The sequence below is a fragment of the Azolla caroliniana genome, unplaced genomic scaffold, assembly GCF_043228905.1.
Source record: "Azolla caroliniana isolate FFs.n. ecotype wild unplaced genomic scaffold, voAzoCaro1.0.p SCAF_12, whole genome shotgun sequence".
Lineage (NCBI taxonomy): Eukaryota > Viridiplantae > Streptophyta > Polypodiopsida > Salviniales > Salviniaceae > Azolla > Azolla caroliniana.
This window is the reverse complement of record NW_028230447.1, coordinates 504,859-529,618: the sequence shown is the minus strand read 5'-3', so window position 1 is coordinate 529,618 and position 24,760 is coordinate 504,859. Positions and strand designations below refer to the sequence as shown.

Sequence of the window (24,760 nt, the reverse complement as noted above, 5' to 3'; positions counted from 1 at the left end):
TGAGTCATGGTCATGGTCCTTGTCACGATCGCACACCTCCCCTCATTCTTGATGATCCCAACAATTGCAATGATTATGTCGAGATTCTCATTTTGGTGATATATCTCTACTCTTTCAAAAGCTATTGGAATAAGCACGCCTTATGATGGGACCACCCATGCCCCTTCTCCTACCTCTAGGTGTACGCACTAAGTGCACGCCTTTATACCAACGGAGTTGTATCTCTACATCAATATTGTAGGCAAAGGGGTCTAGATTGTTTGTCATTTATACCCTATTGATGGCGAGTTGGGCAAGAGTGATTGCCAATCACTTTTGAGCCATTAACCTCCCTTACTGTAATCTCTTGAATTTCGATCACCTCTCTCAAAGACATTAACTTTCCCTAAGAAACATATTGATGCCTCATGTAGGCTCAAGCGATAGATGCATGTCTTATGTAAGAAGACCAACCACACTTCATTTATATAAGAAACACACAATACATTGTCGCGGAAATCCGTGTGCATGTGTCGGATCTGGGAGGGCCCACCAGGGTCTTGAACCGGAGAGAGATGAAGGAGGAAAGACTACTTCATTGGTACCAATCGGGCATTTCCGGATACACAGTAGATATGAACTAAATGAGAGGAGGAGAAGGCACACGAACAACGCTCACTCGACACACACCGCTTATGTACAATAAGCAAAAGGGAAAGAAACACTTCGACACAGAAAACTCAACAAGCACTCGTTGTATACAAAACAAAAAAGAAACAAAGTACCAATGATACCGAGAAGGCACAAATATGCACAACCCTTCTTATATGTATTTACAGGAAAAGAAAACAGAGTACATCTCTGGCTTCAAGCCAGACTAAAGTAGGTCGGGTTACATAAGCTGTTTGTAGCCAAGCCGCCGGTCAGGGAGCTCACGAGCTCGTCGCGTTGAGCGGGGTCTTCCACAAGAGACAGAGCAGAAATGAAACCAATCGAACATACGAGTTCTAAACCGGACTAAAAACCAAACACCCAAACACATTTGACACAAAGAAAATGGAACCCCAAAACCAAAGGTAGGGAACTAACAAAAACCGGGGAACCCCTTTATAAGGGGCCCCTCCCTCCTTTTATAGCCCAAGGAGAGAGGTACGTTACAATATGGGACAAATCTTCCTCTTTTTCAGAGGAGATATCTTGCCATGATTTTCGGGGAGGTACATTAAACACCCTCACTACGTATGCAAGTGCTTCGCTAACTCCCGTGCGTCTTAGCACCCCTTTACATTTCCTTATTTCTATTTACAATTTCCTAATGTACACGTGCACATGTTGCACATTGCCGACTTTGCCCATTCCATCTAGTTTTTTCACTGTAGCCGGAAATCTTTACGACAACGTTAAAAAGGGAGAGTGATCTATGTTTGGCTTAATAACACTTAATGCTCCTCACATACAATCATGAGAGAAAGAGGGAGAGAGTTTTCACTTAGATTATAAGAGGGAAGAAAACACAAGATTCAAGAAGAGGAGTTGAGGAAGGCAAGAAAATTGACTTTTATATATCTCCTTTGCAAAGCGATTGTCCCAATTCATATTGGGGCGACCATTAAACTTAAAGCTCTAGAACTACTTATTGCGCTCCCCTTTCTTACGGCCCCACACTTTTAGTAATAGGTGACCTTTGTAGGTGGATAAAACTAGCCACATGGCCTAATTTACAATGGCCTTCAAATAGTTTAAAACTGGTTGGTAGGCCAATGATCTTGAAGCTCAACCCCATAAAAGTGGTGGGAACTATTGGGTTAGAGTATGATACAGGGGCGGTCAAGGGAGTGTCTGGAGAGTCGCCCGCCTACACACAAAAGAACTGAATTGATGAACGCTACAAACGCAACTTCTGGGAGCTAAAATGCTTGTAACAGGAGGCCTACATTGGTACTAGAGTTTCATCTCTCTCTCTCTCTCTCTCTCTCAATAGTGTGGGGTGGAGGGGTACCGGGGGAAATAGGCCAAAAGGAGAAACAAAGGTTGGGGACATATTTGGAAATAAAGGAAACTACGTATAATTTTACCAAAATTATACATACGTATTTGTATGTATGTACATTAGGCTACTTTTTGTCATAGTGTGTTTGGCTATGGCGATGATGCTCTCTTCTTCTTCGTTAAGGTAATTGCTCTGCTCCATTCCTTCTGTTTTATTTATTCTTTTGTTTTCTTCCTTCTCCTTTGTTAGGATCGGTTTGTTTTTCTGATAACCCCCCATGCATCTCTTAACGGGATCGAGGATCAAATTTCATGGACGAAGAGATAACTTCACATCAGTTTATCTTTGTCATGGTGGAAAGAATATATTCAAGCTCAAAAACTATGTTGAAGATATGTTTTCACATGTTTTGGTCTTTTCCATGGTGGATTGAGGAGATTAAAGCTCAAACTCTATGGAATTAAGATTGTTTCCCGTCAATCAATCATTACTATCGTGTAATGCAGAGATTAAAGTTGATATTGTATGGAAGAAGAGGCAGTCGACCTTAGATGATATTCCTCAATGTGCAAAGGAAGGGTTGATGATTAAATTATGTGGAAGAAGAGATAGTTCCACATCAGGTGATCGTTATCATGATTGAAAACACCGCTTTTACTGCTATGCATTTAACTTCATCATTAGAAACACCATATATGCACCCCTTATCGGCAGGGAGAATTGCAGAGGATATGAAACATTTCCTGCACAACTGTGATGTCAAAGATCTGGAATCTGATGCCTTTTTGGTATAACATCATAGGATAGAAGAGACAGTGGGGAATATCAACCATTTTCTGCACTACTGCAGTGTCAAAAATGAAAACTTTAATGCATTTTCCATAGGTAATTGGTTGAGTTCTCTGGTTAATATCGTAGGATAGAAGAAATGATGGATTGTATGAATAACTTGGTTAAATGTGGTAGGATAGAAGAGATGAATGTGTATCTTGATCGTTGTTGGGACAACTGCAGTATCAAAAATGTGAATTGTGATGTGTCAACTCTGATGACTTCTTCAGTTAAACCTGGTAATGTTGAAGAGATGACCGAGAATATCAACCATTTAATGCGCAACTTTGATGTCAAAAATGTGAATCTCAATGTATTTCCAACAGAAAATGAGATGAGTACTCTGGTTAAATGTAATAGGATAGAAGGAAAAACAGAGAATATTGGCAATTTTCAACAAGATGTAAAGTCTGGTGCCTTCTCCATAGAACATAGGTTGAACATTTCAGTCAAATGTGATATGCTAGAAGAGACGATGGATAATGTAGACCATTTTCAGCACATCTGCAACATCAAAGATGTGAATTCTGATACATTTTCCATAGAAAATCAGGTGATTACTTCAGTTAGTAGTGGTCAGATAAAAACAATGGCAGAAAATATCGACCATTTTCTGTTCAAAGATGCAGTTTCTGACGACTTTTCCCTAGAAAACCTAGTGAATACTTTGGTTAAATGTGGTAGGATAGAAGATGCACTTCAGATATTTTACACTGTGCCCAACAGGACTGTTTTTACATGGACCACATTCATCAGGGGGTTTACTGAGTGTGGAAGGGGTCAAGAAGCTTTAGAGCTTTACAAGTATATGCTAAAAGAAGGAGTTGAGCCAAACACATATACCTTTGTTAGCCTATTTAAGGCATGTAGCTACTTATGTGACCTTGATAATGGCAAGGCATTGCATGCCTATGCACAAGAAAAGAACCTTGACTGCAACAATTTTGTTGGAAATTCACTCATTAGTATGTATGGCAAGTGTGGAGACATCACAAAAGCAGAGAATGCGTTTTATAGTCTATCACGACGAGATATTGTTTCTTGGAATGCGATTTTATCGGCATACCTCGATCAGTACTATGCTGAAAAAGCAATACAGACATATCGACAAATCTATGAAGAAGGCATGGAACCTAATGATAGGACATTTGTTATTGCCCTTCAGGTTTGCTGTATTCTAAAAGAAATGGATGATCATGTAAGTGATAGCGAACACCGAATTTGTCCTCTAGAGTTAGGGCGGGCGATACATAGCGATGCAAGGAGAACATTCTTTGATAAAAAGCTATTTGTTTTGAATGCATTAATCTCAATGTATGCAAAATGTGGAACCATAAAAGATGTTCTTAGCATGTTTAGTGCGTCATCGCATGTGGATAAAGTGTCATGGAACACCCTTATCTCAGCATGTGCTGATCATGGCCTAGAAGAGGAAGCACTGCAGCTATATCATGAAATGCACATGAAGGATATTAGTCCAGATGCACGGACATTTGTTATCACGTTTCAAGCATGTTGTAAGGTGGTGGAAAAGGAGGAATATATTGAAGAAAATCGATCTTCCAATGTGTGTTTGAACTTTTGTTGGGCATTACATGTTGATGCGTTGAATGCTGGATTTGATTTAGATGTCTACGTTGGCACTACACTTGTCAAGTTATATGGAAAGTGTGGATCATCCTTGTTGGCTGAGATTGCTTTCAATCGATTGCATGAGCCCAGCATTGTGTCATGGAATGCCATGCTTTCTGCATATATTGATCAAGGTGAGGAAGAGAATTGTTTGGGTCTTTTTAGTCACATTTCAATAGTAGGAAGGACTCCTAATGAAGAGTCTCTTATAATTTCCCTTCAAGCATGTTGTCGACTTGCTGAGCACAAAAACACTCCGATAAATGAAGTCCAGCCATCGAAGTTGATACCTTTGATGTCTGGTTATGCACTTCATGCTGAAGCTCAGAAAAAGGGATTTGATTATAGTACTTCTGTTGGAAATGCACTTCTTAATATGTATGGGAAATGTGGGAACATCACGTGTTGCCGAAAGGTCTTCGAAAGCTTGTTTCACCATGATATTGTGTCATGGACCACACTTCTTTTGGCATATGTGGATCACGGGCTTTTAGAAGAGGCTTTGGATATCTACAACACCATGACAGAGAGAGACATACTCTTAAGTGAAATTACACTTGTATGCATTTTGCAAGCTTACAGCAAGTTGGGTAGTGTTGAGATGTGCATGCACGTTCATTTTATGGCCATATCATCGGGACTTGATCAGAGCCTTCTCATGGCCAATACTCTGATAGATGCATATGGTACATGTGCACAGATGGATGATGCACAAGCAACCTTTAACTCAGTTCTTGTCCCCACCGTGGTATCATGGTCAACCTTGGTTGTTGGATATTCACAAGTAGGAGACTATGTTTCCAGCATCAAGAATTTTGAAAGAATGTTAGAGGAGAATATCACACCGAATGAAGTTACAATTCAGGCTATCATATCGGTTTTCGGTCATACTGGAAGTGTGGATAAATGTATTCAGTGTCTCTTTCAGATGAAAGATTATGGTTTGACTATAGACATTATGCATTATGCAAGTGTAGTCGATCTTCTTGCGCGTGCTGGTGATTTTTCAAAGGTAGATGATATGTTGTCATATATAGAGCCAAATCTAGAGATGTGGCTGAGTTTGTTGGGTGCATGCCAAAAGCATGGAAACTTTAAGCTAGGAAAATATGCATTTGATCATGCTGTATCTCTAAATCCAGAAAAAGCTGCTGTGTATGTCTTGATGTCTAACATATGGGAGTAATGCTAAATATTTAAAAGAAAAACTTAGAGAAGGACTTACCAAGTGTATTTGGGGAAAGAATGAGAAATGAGGGGCATTTGGAGAAATAAGATATTTCAGAGTATTCTCAATATGCAAGTATGATTACTGTGTACCATATACCTAAAATGCACTTGAACATTACGTTTCAGCAACTACCATTTATAAACCAACCACGTGTATATATGTGTGTGTGTGTGTGTGTGCAAATGATATCATCACAATCTTCTTTTGACAAAACATGTATAGACATGCAAATAAAATTGCAGTCTTCTCTTTGATTGATGATTTGAAGATCATTTTAGACATGTATGAGAAGTAAATCATGCTCTTGATGGTGGAATTTATTATCACATGGTTTTTTATAAATTGGATTGAAACCTTATCATTGCTGGGTTTCCTCTACATTACATTTGTATTGTGCACCATAACATATAGTTCCATTTCATTTAATTGGTTTCTCACAAATTGGGCCGAACCCTTATCACTGTTGCCAATACTTTACTTTTATATTTGTATTGTATTGTGTAGCCAGAACTTCACTGCATGGGATGTTAGTTTCATTGCGATTTACTGCTCTATGGAATTATTGATATATACAGGATTCCTCTTGACATTATCTTTATGCTTATTAGAGTCGGGATTTGGCTTATGGTTACTGTCCAAAGTGTGCTTTATAAAGTAGTTCCAAAATTCTCTCTCAGATTTAGTTATAACTAAATTTGATTAAATCACATAACTTAACATCTTCCCTCACCTACTTTTGAAAGGCCTTTGGCAAGGAAATTGTAAGTGTTTATATTGGGCAGTTCTCCCTTTTCTTTCATCATCTTAAATAATGCAACAACATCTCCTGGCATCTTCTCTTCTTGCCAGAAGGAATCAATAATAAGGTTACATATATACAAGTTTGTTAAAAAAACATGTTGAAACATTTTATCATACATCCCATAGGCTTGTTTTGGAAACCCTGCTTTCACTAATGCAGCAATCATTATGTTAAATGAATGGGAATTGGGAATACAGTCATATTTCTCCATCCTTTCAAAGGCTGTGACAGAAGCTTCAAGCATTCCAACATTAGCATAGGCCCTGGCAATAGCTGTGAAAGCATTTGGTATCAAGCTAACTTGATCCTTAACTAGTGTTCCATGAAAAAATCTATGGTCTTGAAATCCTTTGCTTCCTCAAGAATCTCAAAAAGCTTAGTGGAAGTCCGAGTGCAGTGTTTGGGTTTGGAAGAGCCATCAAAATGGAAACCACAAGATATGAGTTCAAATAAACGTTTGATTTGTTCAAATCTTCAATGACAAAATCACTCCACGGATTTCTGGAGAGGATAGCAACAACTTTTTCAACAACATCACCGAAATGAGATTGCTTCACATCGTTGAATTCTCATCGCTTTACATCATTGAAATGTGAACTCATAACATTACCAAAACACACTTTATTTGTTTTTGGAATAACATCTACATGTGATTTATTTGCATTTGGCACATCATCATCTATATGTGATAATTTCACTTCATTGAAATGTGATTGCGCCACATAATTTCCATCTGATCACTTCACGTCATCCAAATGTAAATGCTTTGCATTATCAGATTGTGATAACTTCACACTGTTAGAATGAGATATCTTAACATCATCAAAATATATGATCTCTTCACATCATGGAGATCGAACCATTTCGTGTTGGGGATCAAGGGTGAGATAGGAGGCCAACAAAAGTCAGGATTTAAGGAAGGGAATTAAGAAATACGTATGAAGTAATATAGAGGTAAGGAAATTGGGTTTCAAGTGTGTGTACTATAGCAACTTACCACAAGGGTAAGCTAATTATGATAACCTTTAAGACATGATCTAGCCCGTAGCCAGAATTGAACTTGGGCTCTATCAAATTCATGACTTTGATGCTATAATGTATTGGCTTGGTGGGTATATATGTGTTTGTGTGAACCTATCTTAAACCTCATGGCAACTTGACACAATGTAACCCATCAAGTTGTGCTCATTTGAATCTTCTCTCGCACTTGTTGTAATATCGGCATAATGGAGATGGATGGGTGGTTTATACTACAAAAAGATGGGTTGTTTCTAGTGGTACTACCAACATCTTTGTTGTAAAACTAGAATAAGACATAAAATGATGTTCACACCAGACAAAAAAAACGTCGAAAAAATGTTGGGAAATTGAAACAATCCACATCATAAAGAGACTTTTAGTGCCTTACCAAACTTGAGATGTGCTCCCAGATGCTATGCAACTCTAATCTAAGGTACACTTCCATGCCCTCTATAACATACCCCAGGGCCTAAAGTTCTACAACTATAATTAGTACTTAGGGTAGAGTTGTAGGATTTCATTCCTTTTCATTTTGCAAACAAATGTGAACTATCATCCACCATTCCTTTTGAAACAAAAATCACATTGAATGACACATCTTATTTACAAAAGGTGAATTGTGTTCGAGTAGAACATTTTGACAAATTGATTACAAAAAAAGGAACCTCTCGTTCGGGGTTTAAAAAAATATCCCCGAACATGTGAAAATCACTTTATTGTTTAAAATGAATAGATCACCCACGTCCAAATCCATATCAATCCGATACTCACTTAGAAGAGAGTCGAAACACGAAAACTTTGTTGTCATAGGTTGTAATTCCTCAACATTCAACAAGTTGGGAAATCTGAAGGTGGTGGCTGAAGGGAAACATTTGATCCAACACCATTAGGAACAAGAAAGGCAGTTTCCAAACCCCAACTTGCATGAACCTCTAAGTGACAATGCATGAACCAAACACCTAAATGTAACACATATCCATGAAAACATGTTAGAATCAACATGATTTGTCAGAGAATGTACATAACTTGGGTTGGGCTATGTGAGCAATTGCAAAGACATTCATTGTATTGTATTGCTCTCACCTGGGTTGTCCGCTCGAAATCGCAAAGCCACCCATCCCCCCTTGGGAACATTGATCGTGTTTCGTTCTTGAGGATCCACAAGATTGAATAGAGCAGGGTCCTTTTTATTGTTATAATTTCCCGAACCTTGGCCAACCACAAAGAAGTTGAACCCATGGAGATGGATTGGATGGCTCTCCGTGCCGAGAATGCTCGTACCTTGTAAGATTAATTGCACAGTCGAGTTGTACGCTAGCCACGATAATCGAGTGCCTCTTTTCGGAGTAAGATTCTTAGGTTGTGTGCCCGTGAAATTGAAGGCTATTGTGGGCATGTCCGGGAAGTTAGTAGGGAACATGGGTTTTTCACCCTTGTTTTTATTGGCATTAAGCATTGTGGATCTAGAGTTCATGAAGAATGATTGGAGTAATGACTTCTTAGGAAGGCTAAATGAAATATTATTCATGGAAGCTCCGAACATGCCGCCTGAAGGTCCTTGGCATACATGCCCACGAGGACAAGGTTTCCTAGCAAGACCCACCGTGAACAATAAATTACGATCGATTGTCTTTGGTACACGAGCGGGGAACTCTTTGGAGTTGAGGCTTTTCAAGCTTGCACTAAACTTGTTAGCCAAGCTTGTATCGTTATAGGACGGTAATGAAGGAAGTTTCAACTTGGTTGGTTTAGGGTGTTCCGCATACTTGACTATTGCGATTGATGTGGTATTATCGAATGGCACATTAGGGCCCGCGGAATTGTAGGCCCTCACAGCTAATGCATATATTCCCTTGGGTTGATTTGTTGTGAGGAGAACATTGGTAGTTTGACCTGGTGTTATGAGAATGGTGTCCGTGGAGAAGGGTTTTGTGTAGGTGGCATCGACCTCAACCACGGTCAACGTATGGTTGGCCACACTCACGAAGAGCTCATCATTGAGGGCCGCATTCACGATTCGTAGCATGTAGGTTTGGTTTTGTTCCACGTGGATCTTGAAAGTATCTGTTTGACATGTGTTTTGATGGGAAACTCATTAGTACCAAGGGAGCCATGAATGAAGGTTTAATATAAGGTAAAGAACAATGCAATGTGCTTTATAAATTTGCTTATCTATGTATGTTGTACTTCATTTCAATCAAGTCATTCAGTACCTTTTTTTGAGCATTTGTAAAGGGGTCCAGGCTTCCCATTGATAGTATATGCATCTGAAATATTAGGCCCCCCTCCCGAAAGGAGAGCTTCTTTTATCACACCTTCTGTGCTAGCATTCCACCACTCACCTAGAATTTCAATGCATGTGTTGATATTGCATCATGTGATAGTCATTAGTAAGTTGTAGTAATACATTCAAATTTAGAGAAAATATCTAAGTGGTTTTTCTCATCTCCTAAATGCCCCTAAGTTTTCGTTATCTCCCAAAATGCCCTTGGTCCACTCCTAAAAGAGCAATTGTAAGAGGTTAGATGATCAATTTGCCCACTTTCCGAATTATAGAGGCTATTCATCCCTCCTTTTGTCTCTTTTAGGGATGCCCAAGGGCGTTTAGTGAAATAATGAGAAGTTTGGGGGCATTTGGGGAAATAAAGGCGTATCACATATTTTCCCGTTAAAAATTGAAATTGGGAATGATATTCAAATTGTTTCATACCAAGAACAATAGGTATCTCTGCTATGGGAGTTGGGAAAGGGTAATTGTGATGTGGTTTTGGTCGGATGATGAATGCACCATGCACTGTAGAGCGCATCCAAGAAATATGTGCATGCCAAAAAAGTGTACCGCGTTGACCTGTGATTGTGAAGTTATAGAGATAACTTTGGCCAGGTTGAATGGGGCATTGTGTGATATATGCTGGGCCATCGAACCATGCTGATCGTAGTTGACGCACGCCATGCCTATAAACGTTTTATTGCAATCAAGATCCAAAGAAAATTGATTGCCAATAACTCAATGCAGAAATGAGGTTTAATGATTTGGCTTGTTAAGATTGTGACATCATTACCAATGAATTGTAATGTTCTTATCAGGTAGCTCGTTAGTCACATTGATAAGCACTCGATCTCCTTCATGTACAAATATAGAGGGCCCTGGAAATTGATCGTTGACTGTCGCTATGCGTTTAATATGGCAAAGGCGAGTGAAGGTGGTATACTTAACCTATGTGATAAGTTCAAAATACATTATTAGTTAAGAGACACCATATGTTAATAGACATATATATTATTCGAATGTACATCATAGTGAGCTAAAACCAAAATTGATTCGATAAGCTACCTAGATCAATAATGTAATTGAGTTAAGTTAATAAAAGACATATGTGAGTTAATAAATGAGTGTTATTTAGCTTTTGGGATTAATACTTTCTAAATAAAAGAGTGACAAACTTAAATTACATAGATACATAGATACATAGATACATAGATACATAAAAAAAATACAATGACATATACACATGCATACATACACAAATACATGTATAAATACATGCGAACGTTTGTTGATATAGTATACATACCTTTTAATACATTATAACTACATGCATTCATTTTTTAATGCATTATAAATACATGCACATATTTTTTAAATACTTATAAATACATATACATATTGTTAATAATTATACATGCATTATAAATGTAGGGGGGGGAGAGAGAGAGAGAGACATGGAAATCAAAGCTATGCCCATCCTTATTTGGGGAAGGAAGACTTGGGTTGGCATGAATCATGGGAGAAATTGGTACTAGGAGGAACATTAGGGGGAAGAAAAGGAAGAGTATGTCATGATGAGAGGAACCCATGAGCACCAATTAAGTTAAGGGGTTGACGAAGTTAATGACAAAGAACTTATCTCAATGTGTTTGTGTGCTTATGGTTATATATACCCTTGAAAATTCAATAGTTGGTAGTGTTTACAACCTCGGATAAAGTGAATCCATCAGAGTGTTTGTTGGTTCAATCCAAAGCAAGATCATAATATTTTACCTACCATCACACTTTCTATTCACCCTTTTTCAATCTTTTTGTGTTAGCTGTTAGCTTATATCTCCATGGCTTTTTGCACCAACCCACCCTTCACATACTATTCTCTTCCATCCATTATAGTTAATGGTACATATGCAATTCCTTGTTCACACAGGAATATGATTTTTATAGCGTATTACCAACATTTACTATCCCTTCTTGTCCAACTTTAATTGCTCAAAATGAATAATTTCTAATAGGAGTTGGCAATGGCTTGGCTCAAGCCTAAACCAAACCGTTAAACAGTTTTTAGAAGGTTTGGCGGTTCGGTTCGGTTCGGTTCAGGTTAGGGTTGAGCTTCCTTAACTGGTTTGAGCTCGGTTTGGGATGGCTCAAGTTGAACTAGACAGATTTCGGCCAAACCGGTTACCGAGCCGCTTAAGGCTTAATCAGCTTGGCTAAACCGGTATGTTTCAGGTTTGGAAACTCCCAAATTGGTTTAGACTTAACCGGTTTGGTCTGTACAAAGCCAAACTGGCTAAGCTGAAACCGAACCGTTGCCCATTCCTAGTTTTTAACAAATTTTGTGCATTTTAACCATTCTAAAAGCATTTGCTATGATGCATGCACTTCATCAAATTGATTTATTCATGGAAAAGAAGCACTACTATCGATTGACTAGAAGAAATTTACAGAATTGGCATGAGTTATTTCCTTTGTAATGATAGAATTTACAAATGCATAAAATTTACATCACGATTATCAACTATAATTATGCAATCTGTGAGCAAAAGAAAATAACAGTCATCTCAACATATATATCCCAATTTATTTTCCTTAACATGTATCATATCTTTTGGAGGCATTCAAAATTGGTCTAGGGTTTAGGTATTTAAACCCTAAACATGTGAGCATAACCATCAATTGGGCTAAAAACTCCTATTTGTTTCTTTTGTCAAACATTGTTTTAATTACAATTGCGAAACTAGTGTTGTCCTTTTCTAGGTTCTGACATTTTCTTTGCTTTGTTTGGGATTGACAAATGGAAGGCCTTCATTGCATCATTGTGACTATGATGATGCTCTTAAGTCTTCGTTTATTTTCAGTAGAGGCCCATGATCAACACTGAAAGACGCGAATTAATCATAGAATTGACTGAGAGAGGGTTGAATAAGGTGCTTCTTGGGAAAAGAATGAACAGTAAGGGACATTTAGGTGAAAATGTGCAAAGAAAACATAAGAGGCATTTGAATCAATTGAGGTGAATAGAAAACATATTTTAATTTTACCAAAGTGGAGACTACTAACTACATTCATATGGAATTATATTGGTGAATAAAAGTGAAGACTACAGTGTAAGTACATTCATATGGAATTATATCAGTGAATAAATCGCATTTAACATTGTGGATGTGTCTGATTCAGTAATCAATACTCAATGAACCTTGTGGATCATTTATTGAATCAAGCTTTCTACTCAATTCTTTTGAGAGTATTGAAATGATTATGTGGTTTGAAGCATTGACAACATTTGTACCCTAACATCACTTCCCCAAAAGTGAGAACGAAATGATCAAAGTCTGTTTAGTTTTCGTCCTTCATCAAGGAATATGACCCAATTGTCATGTTGTGGATGTGTCTATGAAGTGATCCATACTCGGATGAAACTTAAATTGTCTCTCAAGTAATTAATTGTAGGCATTTGCAATGTACAGAATTTTAATTGGGTAATCGAGCACTGTCTCTCCCTCGCTCATACGATCCACCAATGTCAAGGGGTGTAGGTAGAAGGTAGAAGACAATTGGACCCCAAAAACACAGGAGTATCTTGGAAACATGGTTTAAACTTGTATGAAATGATATCAGAACTATATGATAGATAGTCTTGGAACCATATGACAGATAGACAATCTTATACACATGATAGATAGACAATCTTACACACATTACAGATCTAACACTCTTTTTATTCAACCTGAAGTGGATAACAATTTGCATAAATTTGATGTTTGTGCTTCTCCATAGAAATGCAATTTGCTGTTAAAAAAATACTCCATGAAATGGGAATTTACCATAAAATGAGAATAAATTCCAAATACAACAATATGCTGACAAAACACACTTCACAAACCTAGATATAAATCCAGAATTTTCTATTAAGAATTTCCAACAAACCTCTTTGGAATTGATTCATGTAACAAATATATATATATATATGAGAAAACCATCATATCATTATTTGCATCATATTCATAAGGACTCTAAGCAAGTCTGAACAATCATGGCTATACTCGATTAATTACAAGAAACGTCTCTATTCACAAACCTAGATATAAATCCAGATTTCATTATAATTAAGGATTTCCAACAAACCTTTTTGGAATTGATTCAGGTTTGTTGGAATTGATTCATATAAGAAATATATGAGCGAACCATCATTATTAATTGCCTATCATATCCATAAAGACTCAAAGCAAGTAGATCAATGGCTATGCCCAAACAAGTAGAACAATGACTATACTCAATTAAAGAAGAAGAAAAAAGAAAACTCAAGCTTTGGGGGAAAAATGTCTCCTAACAACCGTCTTCCAATTGGGAAGGAAGAATAAGAAAACAAAGAGAAAAGCAATCCATGTTCTCAAAAACAAAAGATCAAAACTTAAAAGAGTAGTTCAGTCCGATTCTACACCCCATCAACAGAAGAGACACAGACAGAGTGACAGAACTTAATTCTTGTATCAGGGCGAGTACGAGAGAACACGAAGATCGGAGTGTCCATAAGTCTTCATCAATTTATCGAGGATGTTATTTTCCCCTTCCGATGCTTGACAAGAAAGCACCTGCATATGCACAAACAGAGACGGTCTTTAGCATCAAGTAATAGTATAAGAAATTAGAAATAGACACAAACACAGATTCAATGGGATTAAGATCAGCATTAGAAAAAGAGCATTAGAAAGGCTAGATTTGGGGCCAATGGGATTAGGATTAGTGTTAAGGGTTTAGGTTTAGAGTAAGGGTTAGGGATAATGAAGGGGAACATGTAGCTACACCACAAAAACACTAGGTTTGGACCGGCTCAATAATTAGCCATTAGAGCTAGCTCTATGATTAGAAGATTCACAATTTTGGAATCGGATAAAGACTACAGTTAGGGTTCGGTAGGGTCCATAATAGTACGATTGGGGATATGGTCGGGATTATAATACCACATATAGGATTAGGCTTAGGCTTACGGCCAAGGCATTTGGCATATGATTAGGGATAAGGATATAGCAGAGTTAGGATTATGATTAAGGTAGAATCATGATTAGGGTTATGATTTAATGTAGGTTCGGGTTATGAATAGGGATAGCCCTAGGTTAGGTTAAAAAGTATCGATTGAAGGCTAGGGTTTAGAATAAAAAAGTACAATTAGGATTAGAGCTTATATGAATAGGGTCAGGTGATTTGACAAACCTGGCATGGATCGACACCATGGCAGAATACATCGACTATAGCCACGTTCATGTTGGAAGAAGAAGAAGAAGAAGAAGAAGAGGCACAAGAAACAGCAGTGCGACCGAGATCGAACATGTGGAGGGCATTCACTTCATGGGAGCAGAGAGCACCGATGCCTGCAGTAGCCAAGCCTGCAAACGATCCGAAAGCCGCCATGGAAATAATTCTCTCTAGCTCTCTGTCTGTCTTTTAAATGTCAAAATCAATCAATTGTAGCCTGATGGTTGGGGATGAATCTTTGTCTGTAATAGATGAAGGAAGGATTGAAGAAGAAGAAGAAGAATATGAAGGATTGAAGATGAAGATGAAGATGAAGATGAAGATGAAGAATTACTTAATGCAAATAATTGCTCAGAGAGTGAAGGACTGGTTTTATAGAAACTTTCCAAGTATAATTTTCATGCCTTTTTCCCTTCCTTCTGTGTAATTGGTCTTTCCAACTTGACCCAGAAAAAGAAGAACACCTCATACAAACCCAAACAAAATCCAGGTCATGGATTTTCTTTCTTTCTTTCTTTCTTTCTTTCTTTCTTTCTTCCCACTTGCTTGCTTGTTAACACAATTATCTCACACAAATTTGTAGGCTGTTTGTTTCAACTTTGTTTCTTAAGAAAGTACACACCCAACACATCAATCTTTATTAGGGCTCTCGAGGAGGAGCCACATTTCGTACGGTTCCTTTCACAAATCAATAGTCTCTCCCGACTCCTAAACCTTCAATCCAATCGGCCTTCGATCCGATCCGATCTCCTAAACACGCTTTTCAGCGCGTAGGTCTCTTGTTCGAGACCACATCTTCAACTCCGATGAACACATTTCCATTGCCAAAGAGTTCCCCGCATGAAGTCTCGAGTCTCATCTTCAACTCCGATCTCCTCAACACGCCTTTCAGAGTGTAGGGGTCTTTTCCCATCAGAGCCGCTTGGTTGTTTTGCGTGGTAGTACTCTTGAAGAGAGCTTACACAGGTGGTTTGATGGTAGATGTTATCGAAAAAACTAATGGACGCGGGATGAGGGTCGTTTGGGACTACGTAAAGACAGATGGATTGTTCCAGACTAGGTAAACATGCTAGATTGTTTGAGACTAACTAGGTCGCAAAGCTTTATTGCACTCATCAACTTTTCAAAGTAAAGGCCCTTATCACAACAAAAATCCTAAGCTCATTTTACTCAGATGTTTTTTCTTTTACCAAACCAAGCATAAAAGGTGGTGACGATGCTAGCTTTTCTTTCTTTTGTAACAGCTTACATCACCTATAGGAAACGTCGAGAATGACATGCAAACTCACATGACGAAACATGGCATGTGGATGGTATGACTTTTTGAAACTTTGCCATCGGAATGATGAGTAGCCTTATGTTGAATTCACACCTTAGCATGTGTAACTAGTTTCAAATATGGTGTTATAACAATTCAACTCAAAAACATTCTAGTTGGTTAGCTCAAAGTCAATTTCCAAGTATACAACTTTGAATCTTGTTGCATTTCTTTTTGTGGCCAAGCGAAATTTGTGCCAACCAATTTTCTTTGCTCCCTCCTATCAAACATATCCACGACATGCTTTTGACTTGTGTGGCAAGTTGTATAAAACTAGTTTTGGATACTTATCCAACAATCATCTGAGTAATAATACACAAGCAACATTTCACCAGAAGGTCCCATGCCCTAAAAAGCTTCTTTCTTCATCAATTTCCATTGTGGTATTTTCAAAGATAAAACTTGTTTGAGATGACATTTTGAGAATATATTATGCATAAAACGTAAATGTTGAGTAAGATGCATTACACATCTTCATTAGTCAAATCCTTCTTTCATATAAATATATAAGCCATGTTCATGTTTTTGTCAACGATGTATGTAAGTGTTTTACATAGGGCTGATCCGAGGGCGAGACTAATGTTTGAATCGATAAATATTATGTGATATCATGATGTTTTGCATGCCCGTGTTTCTTAGTTGCTATATTTCTCTTGAAGTCTACTTGAAACTTTTGGGGAATATATGTAAAATATTGTAAAATACCCATAACCAACATTTGAAGACCATGAGCACAACATAACATGTGTCCTCTACGACAAAAGGATCTACCATCTACGAGTGTGGCATTGGCCATTAGCATATAGACACATGTTTCAAAGAAACCATAACCAATATGTTCACTCATGAGCAAGCACATAATGAGGGTTCTCGATTGTAATATAAGCATTGTTATTTAGTGGCAAAGAGAATATGAGTTTCAAAATACAAATTGAGAACCTACTTGCTCTCTCTACATCTCTCACACATAGACCGCAAATTACAATCAAGTCACTGGTCAATTCGATTGATGAGAAATTGAACTAACCACGGAATGATAGATGGTCTATGAATTACAATGGTATCTTAAAAAAAAATGCATGGTATGATTGGAACTCAATAATGAATATTAAGAAGAATGTACGATTGCATCGCAAACTAGCATATTACAAAAGATGCCATCCTCGTATCAAGAAGCATGGAGGGAATCTGAAAAGCCTAAAGTAGATTTTGTGGTGTGATTCCCACTCACAACAATTATTTTGTCGGGTAGTAGAGGGAGGTCATTTAGGATTGATTAAAAACATGGGAACTCGCCATGTGCTTTAGCATCATTCCACAGTAATCAACAATGATAAAATCAAACAAATAGCATGTCAATCACAACAAATAGCATTATAGATCAATATACACTTGTATCAAATGGAAATATTAAGATATTTAAGACCAAACTTTATACAATTCCTTTTTCGCTTATCAAGCGTTTTTGTATATTCAAACCAAAGCAAACGTAAAGATCAAAGTTTCTGCGATCCCATTAACAGCAAAAACAAATAAATAAGCACGCCATCATTATATTATATATCATTCATTCTCCAATAAAATCTTGTTGCCACAAAAGAGAGATCCCTATCTCAAGTCCAAGCCAAAGAAAAGCATAATAATCTTGCTTTACCTAAAGTTAGGACCTTTTTGCCTTTACAACCATGTTTGCCTTCACCTTCAAATTATAAGGTAAAGAAATATGTATGTGGAATAATGTATAGGCTATAGAACATGCACCCACCCCATTATGACACCACAATAATATTGTGTGCACAATAAAATTAGGCAAATTTCCAATATATGTTTTGAGGCAAACTTGTGGGAACCATATACTTTGTCAACATTGGTGGACCATTTACGCTACAAGCATTTTCTAGCATTGGTAATGAATAATGAGGGGGGGGGGGGGGGGGGGGGGGGAACTCTATGATTTGGTAAAACAACTTTTACCATCCTATGATTTCATATTAGCTTTGTGTCAATAATTCAATCCATGGTGCCCTCAATTCTCATATTTTTCCTCCAAGGGGGTTGCTCCAATTCATGAGGAACCCATGACCAATTGTGTTAATAAAATTGCTTTCAACATGATGATGATGATGATCAATAAATTGGAAACAGAGGTTCATTGTACAAGTAAATGTTAAGTTTATTTCCACACTACTCGCTTGACCCCTAGAGAAGCCTTTTGCAGTATGACCCAATTTCAATGGATTTAGGTCAAACTCATGAACTTATCAAAGTATTGCTCTTCAATTAAACCTAGGGCTAATGTGTATGTGCACATTCACATTTCAATGTCATGGTCATGGTTTACAATTAAAACAGTTCTATATAGACCTCAATTGTTTGAGACCTTACACCTTGTGTATATGCATTATGTATTGTCTACTAGAGCTCCAGCAAACAATCTCAGGCACAACTCGTTGAATGAACAAGTGATTGACTTGCTATTCTTTTCCATCCAAACTAGACATGCTCAAGATGAGAAAACTTACTTGATTAATTCCTTTGTAGGAAGAACTACTAGGGAAACCCATTCATAATACTTGCATGAGGATGCCACACCCTTGATTACCATATGCTCACCATATACATACATACATACATACATACATACATACATACATACATACATACATACATACATACATACATACATACATACTCAAAGATTGAACTCAACTTTACTGTCCCTAAGAGAAATTCACCGACTTTACTTGTAGAAATGAACAAATTGCAAACCAAGCTTGCAACATTCCATGGAGGAATTCCATTGATTTCACTAAGTATATATAATCAAGACCTGGTATTGAAGTTTTATGGTTGTGGGTCTTATTGGTCACTCACTCAGTAATTCAAATTCCATTTTCATAACACCCTGCACAACCTTAAAGGCTATGCTTCTACACATATGAAGCATAGCCTTAAAAGAGCATGCCTTCAAAGAACAAGGACTTCATGATTTGTTGCACAAATGTTTGATTTACATAGTCCATCGAAAGTAATAGACAAACAAAATAAAATTACTTCAAAAAATATAATACACTGGCTAATCTGAAGGGGCTTGTTTTACCTCTTCCTTCAAAGAAATCACCCAAATTGATCACAGACTAGGTAGGATCAATTGGTGGGTTTCATTTATGAACAAGATTATTAGGAATTTGGATCAAAATGAATCCGAAGCAATGAGTTATGACAAGTATAACGATATGGTTTTGTAGGGTTTTTTAATTCATCCCCAACACTAATAAGGCTAATGAAGTAACAACGATGGATTTACGAGATCTAGTCAAATTGGATTAAGTCTAATCACAGTGGGGTTGAGAAGGTTCACCTAATTAAGACCGGTTTAAGAGTTCTAACCAAGATAAAGAGAAGTAATTAAGACGGGTGCTAGGAGATTTCTTAATTTAGAGGAATAGTAAGGGATCTCCTCAAGCAGAGAAAGAAAGGCTAGTGAAGGTGTGTGGCTAACTAAGGCATGTGATGAAGATGTCTGCAGTGAGGGGATTGATTAACAAGGCCAAATGGTGAGAATATCAAGGGCAGGAATCGAGACTGGATGCTCTGATGCCCCGCCTCCTCCACTACTCACTTGTTCCCTCGCCTGATTAAAGCCATCTCCAGCCTGCAGAGAGAAATCAGATGTAAATTAGGGTTACGATTAAAAAAGAGGAGAGATTAATCATCATAAATGATACGGAGGAGGGTCTTGTGACAACAAATGGAAGAGTTGGGATACAGAAAGAGACGCAGAAACGGATTGAGACGGATTGAGAGAGACAGAGAGAGAACAGATCGGAGGAATTAATTAATTACCCGAGAGATATCGGAGGGGGCAGCGGAAGCAGGGGTTGGATCATGGTGGAACCTGTCCATGGATGGGGCGCGAGGGGTGAAATCGAACATGTTGAGAGCGTTGGCCTCGTAGCTACACAGAGCGCCGACGCCGGCCGATGCGAGCCCTGCAAAGGACCCGAAGGCGGCCATAGCTACCGATCCACAGGCACAAAATTCACAGACACAACAGAGAAGGAATTCCTGCTTCAGAACGAAGAAGAAGAAGAAGAAGACAGACACACAGACAGAAGCAGAAAACAGAGGCTCTCAGAGAGAGAAAGAGAGAGAGAGAGAGAGAGAGAGAGAGAGAGAGAGAGTCACATGGAATACGCTGAAATATACGTATACGTATACGTGTATATATATAACACGTCTGTGTGGGGCGAACGGCTCCGCCACGTGGCGCGCACCTATTGGTCTCGGCCTTTTGCCTAGCCCCCCCCCCCGTGCTCTGCTCCTGGCCGCGGGAAACGTGCGGTCCCCGCCTGCCGCGCGGCCACGTGGCGGGCTCCTATTCGTGGGACCCCCTCGATTCGCATAAACGGACAAAATATCTTGGGCCCGCGCCACAGCCACGCGTCGCGCCCCCATTGGCTTCCTGAATACCACGTCATCGATCCCGCCTGCTGTGCCCATCTGACGTGGCCCTCCTGATTGCTGACGTGTTCGAATCGCAGCCGCTGCTTATTGTGGTGGACGGCCGTGATTCGACAATCAGAATAAGAAACAAAATATGGTGTTAACTAAGTTTTAGAGTTGTCTTTGATTTGATTTGATTGATTATTGATTCATTTATATATTAATATTTATTTTTTATTTTTTATTTTTGTCTTTGTCTTGGCTTGGAATCATGTCTCTTGGTCTCTCTCGTTTGCCTTTTCTTTTTGTCTTTCATTCATTCACACACAAACAACACATATGTATGTATGTATATATCACTCTTTCAGATGCCATGCCCAATTAAACCTTTATATGTATTTCAATAATGTAAATTTCCCGATAGAGCCCGATTCCTTCCCCGGACCTCGGGCACACATAAGCCTCTGTCGGGCTCCTTCCTGTTGATGCCCTCTCTTGCATGTCTCGTGTGTTTGGGCGTTCGCTCCAGTGTTTCATTCTATGTTATGTGATCTCCCACCACCACCATGTAAATGTGCCCCATTAGGTGTTTCTCTTCACCGGGCTCATGGCCGGAACTAACTTGTCACCACAACATCCTCCCTTAATGTTTACATTCCCCTTCTCTTTGTTACATGTCCCACCACTTCTTACTTCCAAACCAACATAATGTATAGATATAAATAAAGAAAAATAATAATCTATCGTGACTTTTCATACCACACACCCCAATGAATGCCCTTCACACATCTCTACGGAACTAGACAAAATAAAGGAAAAAAAGAAGATCGTAATGAGTATGTATATCTGTCTCAACCACTCATTTGCAGAGAGAAATAAACACACGCCAATACAATAATATCTGAATGAATGGTGAAGATTTGGGTGTAGCTCGAAAATATCTAAAGCCCGCTGCTTGTATGGAGGAGGGGGGGGGGGGGGGGGGTTTAGCAAAAATGACCCCTTCCTTCCTTTATGGGGACAATATATTTAGAATTTGTTGGTCAAGCACGCGATTAAAATGCTTGTCGATGGGTTTCGTCGGAAAGAAACTTGTTTAACAAGCAACTAAAAGAGAATCATGCTATCATGTGACCTAACTACATCAAACTTATTTATTATTAGTCACAACACAATTGAATTAAGATAGATGGCTTCCATAATCACATAATGTAGGTAGGCATCATGAAACGTAATTACAATTAACAATCAATATATGTATGCACATTCAACAAGATCAATTTGATCCCTCGGGTTTTTTCTTCCTTCTTCCTTTTCTTTATTAGTTACTATTACTATCTAACTAGGGTTACAAAAAAAGTGTTCCCTTTATATTTGTCTTACGCATTTTGATCGAGGGTAGTTTTTATATCGAGAAATTTACCCCCAAAGATAGAAATTTATCCCACAAAAAGAAGACAAAAAAAAATAGTTTAATTTATTTGTTCTCTCATAATGAATAAATTATGTACATAATAGACAATTTGATCAAATCCTTTCTTCTCTGTCTCTGTCTCTCAATCCTCCATTGTTGTAACTCCTTTCTCTTCTAGCTCTCCAAACCTGCATACTCCTCCTTCCTTGCTTTCTGTCTCGCCTATCGCCTTAGCCTCCTTAATCTTACGCAGTTTAACCAACAATCATCATCTCAATCGGTTGCGCTCCATCCATCTCCCATTCGAAGCAAGGGTCCACCAAAAGGATCTGAAAAACAAGATCAAGAAGTTGTCAAATCTTGCACCCACTGCGATCCCATCTACATTTGAAAATATTGATATTTGTAGGGAAATGATGGGTGCAATGTTGTAATTGTGGACGACTTGATCATCACAATCCAACTTGTCAAACGGAGAAGCAAACTGAAACTGTAGAACGGAGTGACGCATCTCTAACACTAGCCTTGCATTTGTGCCTTTAACAACAACTTTATATTTGACTGATTTCTAATCTAATTTTGTGTTGATGCTTGGATTTGGTTGTGTTTGTGTTTGTGCTGATGGTTTGGATTTGCTTGTGATTGGAATTAGTGTTTCTTTCGGATCATTGTCTTTGTTCAGACTTGGCGTGTTCTTACATATTGGTCTTTGGCTTTAAGTATGGTGACATTTGGATACTTTCCATGATAGTGATGTGTGATGTTTTTGATCTACCTTATTTACCATCGTATGTCTCTTGACATGATATTTATAACTATGCCAAGTGTATGTTTAGCATTTATAGATGTGATGCATGGAAGAAAACGGTCCATTTTAGTGAGTCAATCCACCACAACGATGTTGGCATTGGAACTTTAGAGATGGGAGATGTATAATGAAAACTAATGAATTGGATTTTCATCGACCATCAAATTTTGGTAATGGTTGCAACCATGGTGTGAACCATACGTGTACGTGCAAGAAAAACACCTTCAAAGAATGATAAATACCATACTTTTGGATTAACTATTTATTATGAGGTAAATAAGCCTAAAAAATGGAAAAAATAAAAAAAACACAAGAATGTTTGAATAACATTCGCATTCGTTTTCTAACGTAGGAAACCGAATGTTATGCTACATGAACACGAATTTTACATACTAAACTTGTAACAACTCATTTTAACAACGACTAGGCATATTAGATCCACAACATACCACAAATGTGAACATAGTCCTCAATAAAATTATCAACCCTAATCCCACCAATAAATTATTTTTTTTATAAAGATTTTCTTCAATAGTATTAAGAAAACAACACCCGAAGGCTACAACTTGAACCAAGCTGCCCAGGAGGTTACAACTTTTTATATACAATGTTAAGAATTAGGTGATTAACTATGGGTTAATTAGTACCTATTATGTGCTTAAGTTAAGCGCGGAAGATTATGTTATATGTGTGTGTATGTGTGTGAGAGGAAGAGAGAGAGGAAGATACACTTATCGTTTCTTCGACGCAGGAAAGGAGCTGCTTGCTGCCTCTTGTCGGAGACGTCTCCAAAGCTTCCATGGCTCCCAAGAAAGATCAGAAGGTCGCAATGCCTTCCAAGCCTGCTAAAAGCGGTGGTGGAGGAAAGCAGAAGAAGAAGAAATGGAGCAAGGGAAAGCGAAAGGAGAAGGTGAACAACATGGTTTTATTTGACCAAGCTACTATTGACAAGCTTCTGTCTGAAGTTCCCAAGTACAAGCTAATCACACCGTCAATTCTGTCTGATCGCTTGAGGATCAATGGATCATTGGCAAGGAAGGCAATCAGGGACTTGATGTCCAAGGGAACTATTCGGTTGGTAGCTGCTCATGCGAATTAGCAAATCTACACTCGTGCAACCAACACATAGTCTAGGTATTTGATCTGTTTTTTGTTATGAGTCTCATTCTAAGAGTAGAGAAAATGTGGTGCAAGTATTTGTGAAACTGCGTGAATGCGTTTTCCATAACTATATTTTCAAGGAAATTGGTGAAAGTTTTGTTTTTAATATATTGGTAATTGTTTCTTCAAAAAAAAAGAAAAAAAAAAAGAAAAGGAAGATACACTTATGAACAACACAAGATGGGGGATGATTAACTCTATATTAAATTAGCATTATCATTATCAAATACAAAAATACCTACAATGAGATATATATAGATCTCATGTGCAAGGGTGCACATGTGTGAGGATAATATAGGTACAAAAGTGTAAGTCCTATATTAAATGTACTTAAGAGTGGAGGATCTAGAATATCCCACTTAAGTACAAGGTCCTATTTAAGGCGTTATAGTCAACACTCATAACTAGATTCTATCTAGGTAACTACTAAGTTACGTGGTTGACTAACTAACTAAACTAAGTTGAGCTTGATCTCTCAACACGGCCCCTCAAGCTCAAGTGTGAGGCGTATGACATCCAGTTCTACTTTTGGCGTTGTCTGGGGCTTTCGATGTCGGCTTCTGTGCGCCTTTCGGCGTCGGTATTGTCGTGGTAGTTTCGGTTCCT

The 24,760-nt window shown here is 38.1% G+C and overlaps 3 protein-coding genes and 2 long non-coding RNA genes across 5 annotated transcripts; 2 read left to right on the top strand and 3 right to left on the bottom strand.

Annotated features, from left to right (window-relative positions):
- Positions 1 to 2,110: 2,110 nt before the first annotated feature.
- LOC147856697 (pentatricopeptide repeat-containing protein At2g03380, mitochondrial-like) lies at positions 2,111 to 5,809 on the top strand. The gene has a single exon (XM_087328671.1). It carries the CDS (start codon positions 2,898 to 2,900, stop codon positions 5,616 to 5,618), a length of 2,721 nt encoding a protein of 906 aa, XP_087184797.1. The 5' UTR covers positions 2,111 to 2,897; the 3' UTR covers positions 5,619 to 5,809.
- Positions 5,810 to 8,197: 2,388 nt separating this feature from the next.
- On the bottom strand, positions 8,198 to 11,401 carry LOC147856696 (putative laccase-11). Its single transcript, XM_087328369.1, has 6 exons — positions 11,209 to 11,401; positions 10,548 to 10,702; positions 10,196 to 10,440; positions 9,699 to 9,827; positions 8,569 to 9,549; positions 8,198 to 8,444 (listed from the first exon to the last, which is right to left on the bottom strand). Exons 1-6 carry the CDS (start codon positions 11,341 to 11,343, stop codon positions 8,314 to 8,316), a joined length of 1,776 nt encoding a protein of 591 aa, XP_087184495.1. The 5' UTR covers positions 11,344 to 11,401; the 3' UTR covers positions 8,198 to 8,313.
- A 2,432-nt stretch (positions 11,402 to 13,833) lies between these two features.
- On the bottom strand, positions 13,834 to 15,322 carry LOC147856695 (uncharacterized). Its single transcript, XR_015530573.1, has 2 exons — positions 14,966 to 15,322; positions 13,834 to 14,346 (listed from the first exon to the last, which is right to left on the bottom strand). It is a non-coding gene; the product is annotated as an uncharacterized LOC147856695 (long non-coding RNA).
- A 4,032-nt stretch (positions 15,323 to 19,354) lies between these two features.
- LOC147856694 (uncharacterized) lies at positions 19,355 to 20,468 on the bottom strand. The gene is made up of 2 exons (XR_015530612.1): positions 20,172 to 20,468; positions 19,355 to 19,980 (listed from the first exon to the last, which is right to left on the bottom strand). It is a non-coding gene; the product is annotated as an uncharacterized LOC147856694 (long non-coding RNA).
- Positions 20,469 to 23,727: 3,259 nt separating this feature from the next.
- LOC147856693 (small ribosomal subunit protein eS25x-like) lies at positions 23,728 to 24,256 on the top strand. Its single transcript, XM_087328049.1, has one exon. It carries the CDS (start codon positions 23,793 to 23,795, stop codon positions 24,090 to 24,092), a length of 300 nt encoding a protein of 99 aa, XP_087184175.1. The 5' UTR covers positions 23,728 to 23,792; the 3' UTR covers positions 24,093 to 24,256.
- Positions 24,257 to 24,760: the final 504 nt, after the last annotated feature.

Bases quoted from the DNA above. Each gene is read 5' to 3' on its own strand.
- LOC147856697 (XM_087328671.1), top strand. From the start codon at position 2,898: ATGATGGATTGTATGAATAACTTGGTTAAATGTGGTAGGATAGAAGAG.
- LOC147856696 (XM_087328369.1), bottom strand. From the start codon at position 11,343: ATGGGTTCCTCTCATCATGACATACTCTTCCTTTTCTTCCCCCTAATG. The intron at 9,828-10,195 runs GTATGAAACAAT...TTGAAATTCTAG, and splicing joins AGAGATACCTATTGTTCTTG to GTGAGTGGTGGAATGCTAGC. The intron at 8,445-8,568 runs GTGAGAGCAATA...TGTTACATTTAG, and splicing joins ATTTCGAGCGGACAACCCAG to GTGTTTGGTTCATGCATTGT.
- LOC147856693 (XM_087328049.1), top strand. From the start codon at position 23,793: ATGGCTCCCAAGAAAGATCAGAAGGTCGCAATGCCTTCCAAGCCTGCT.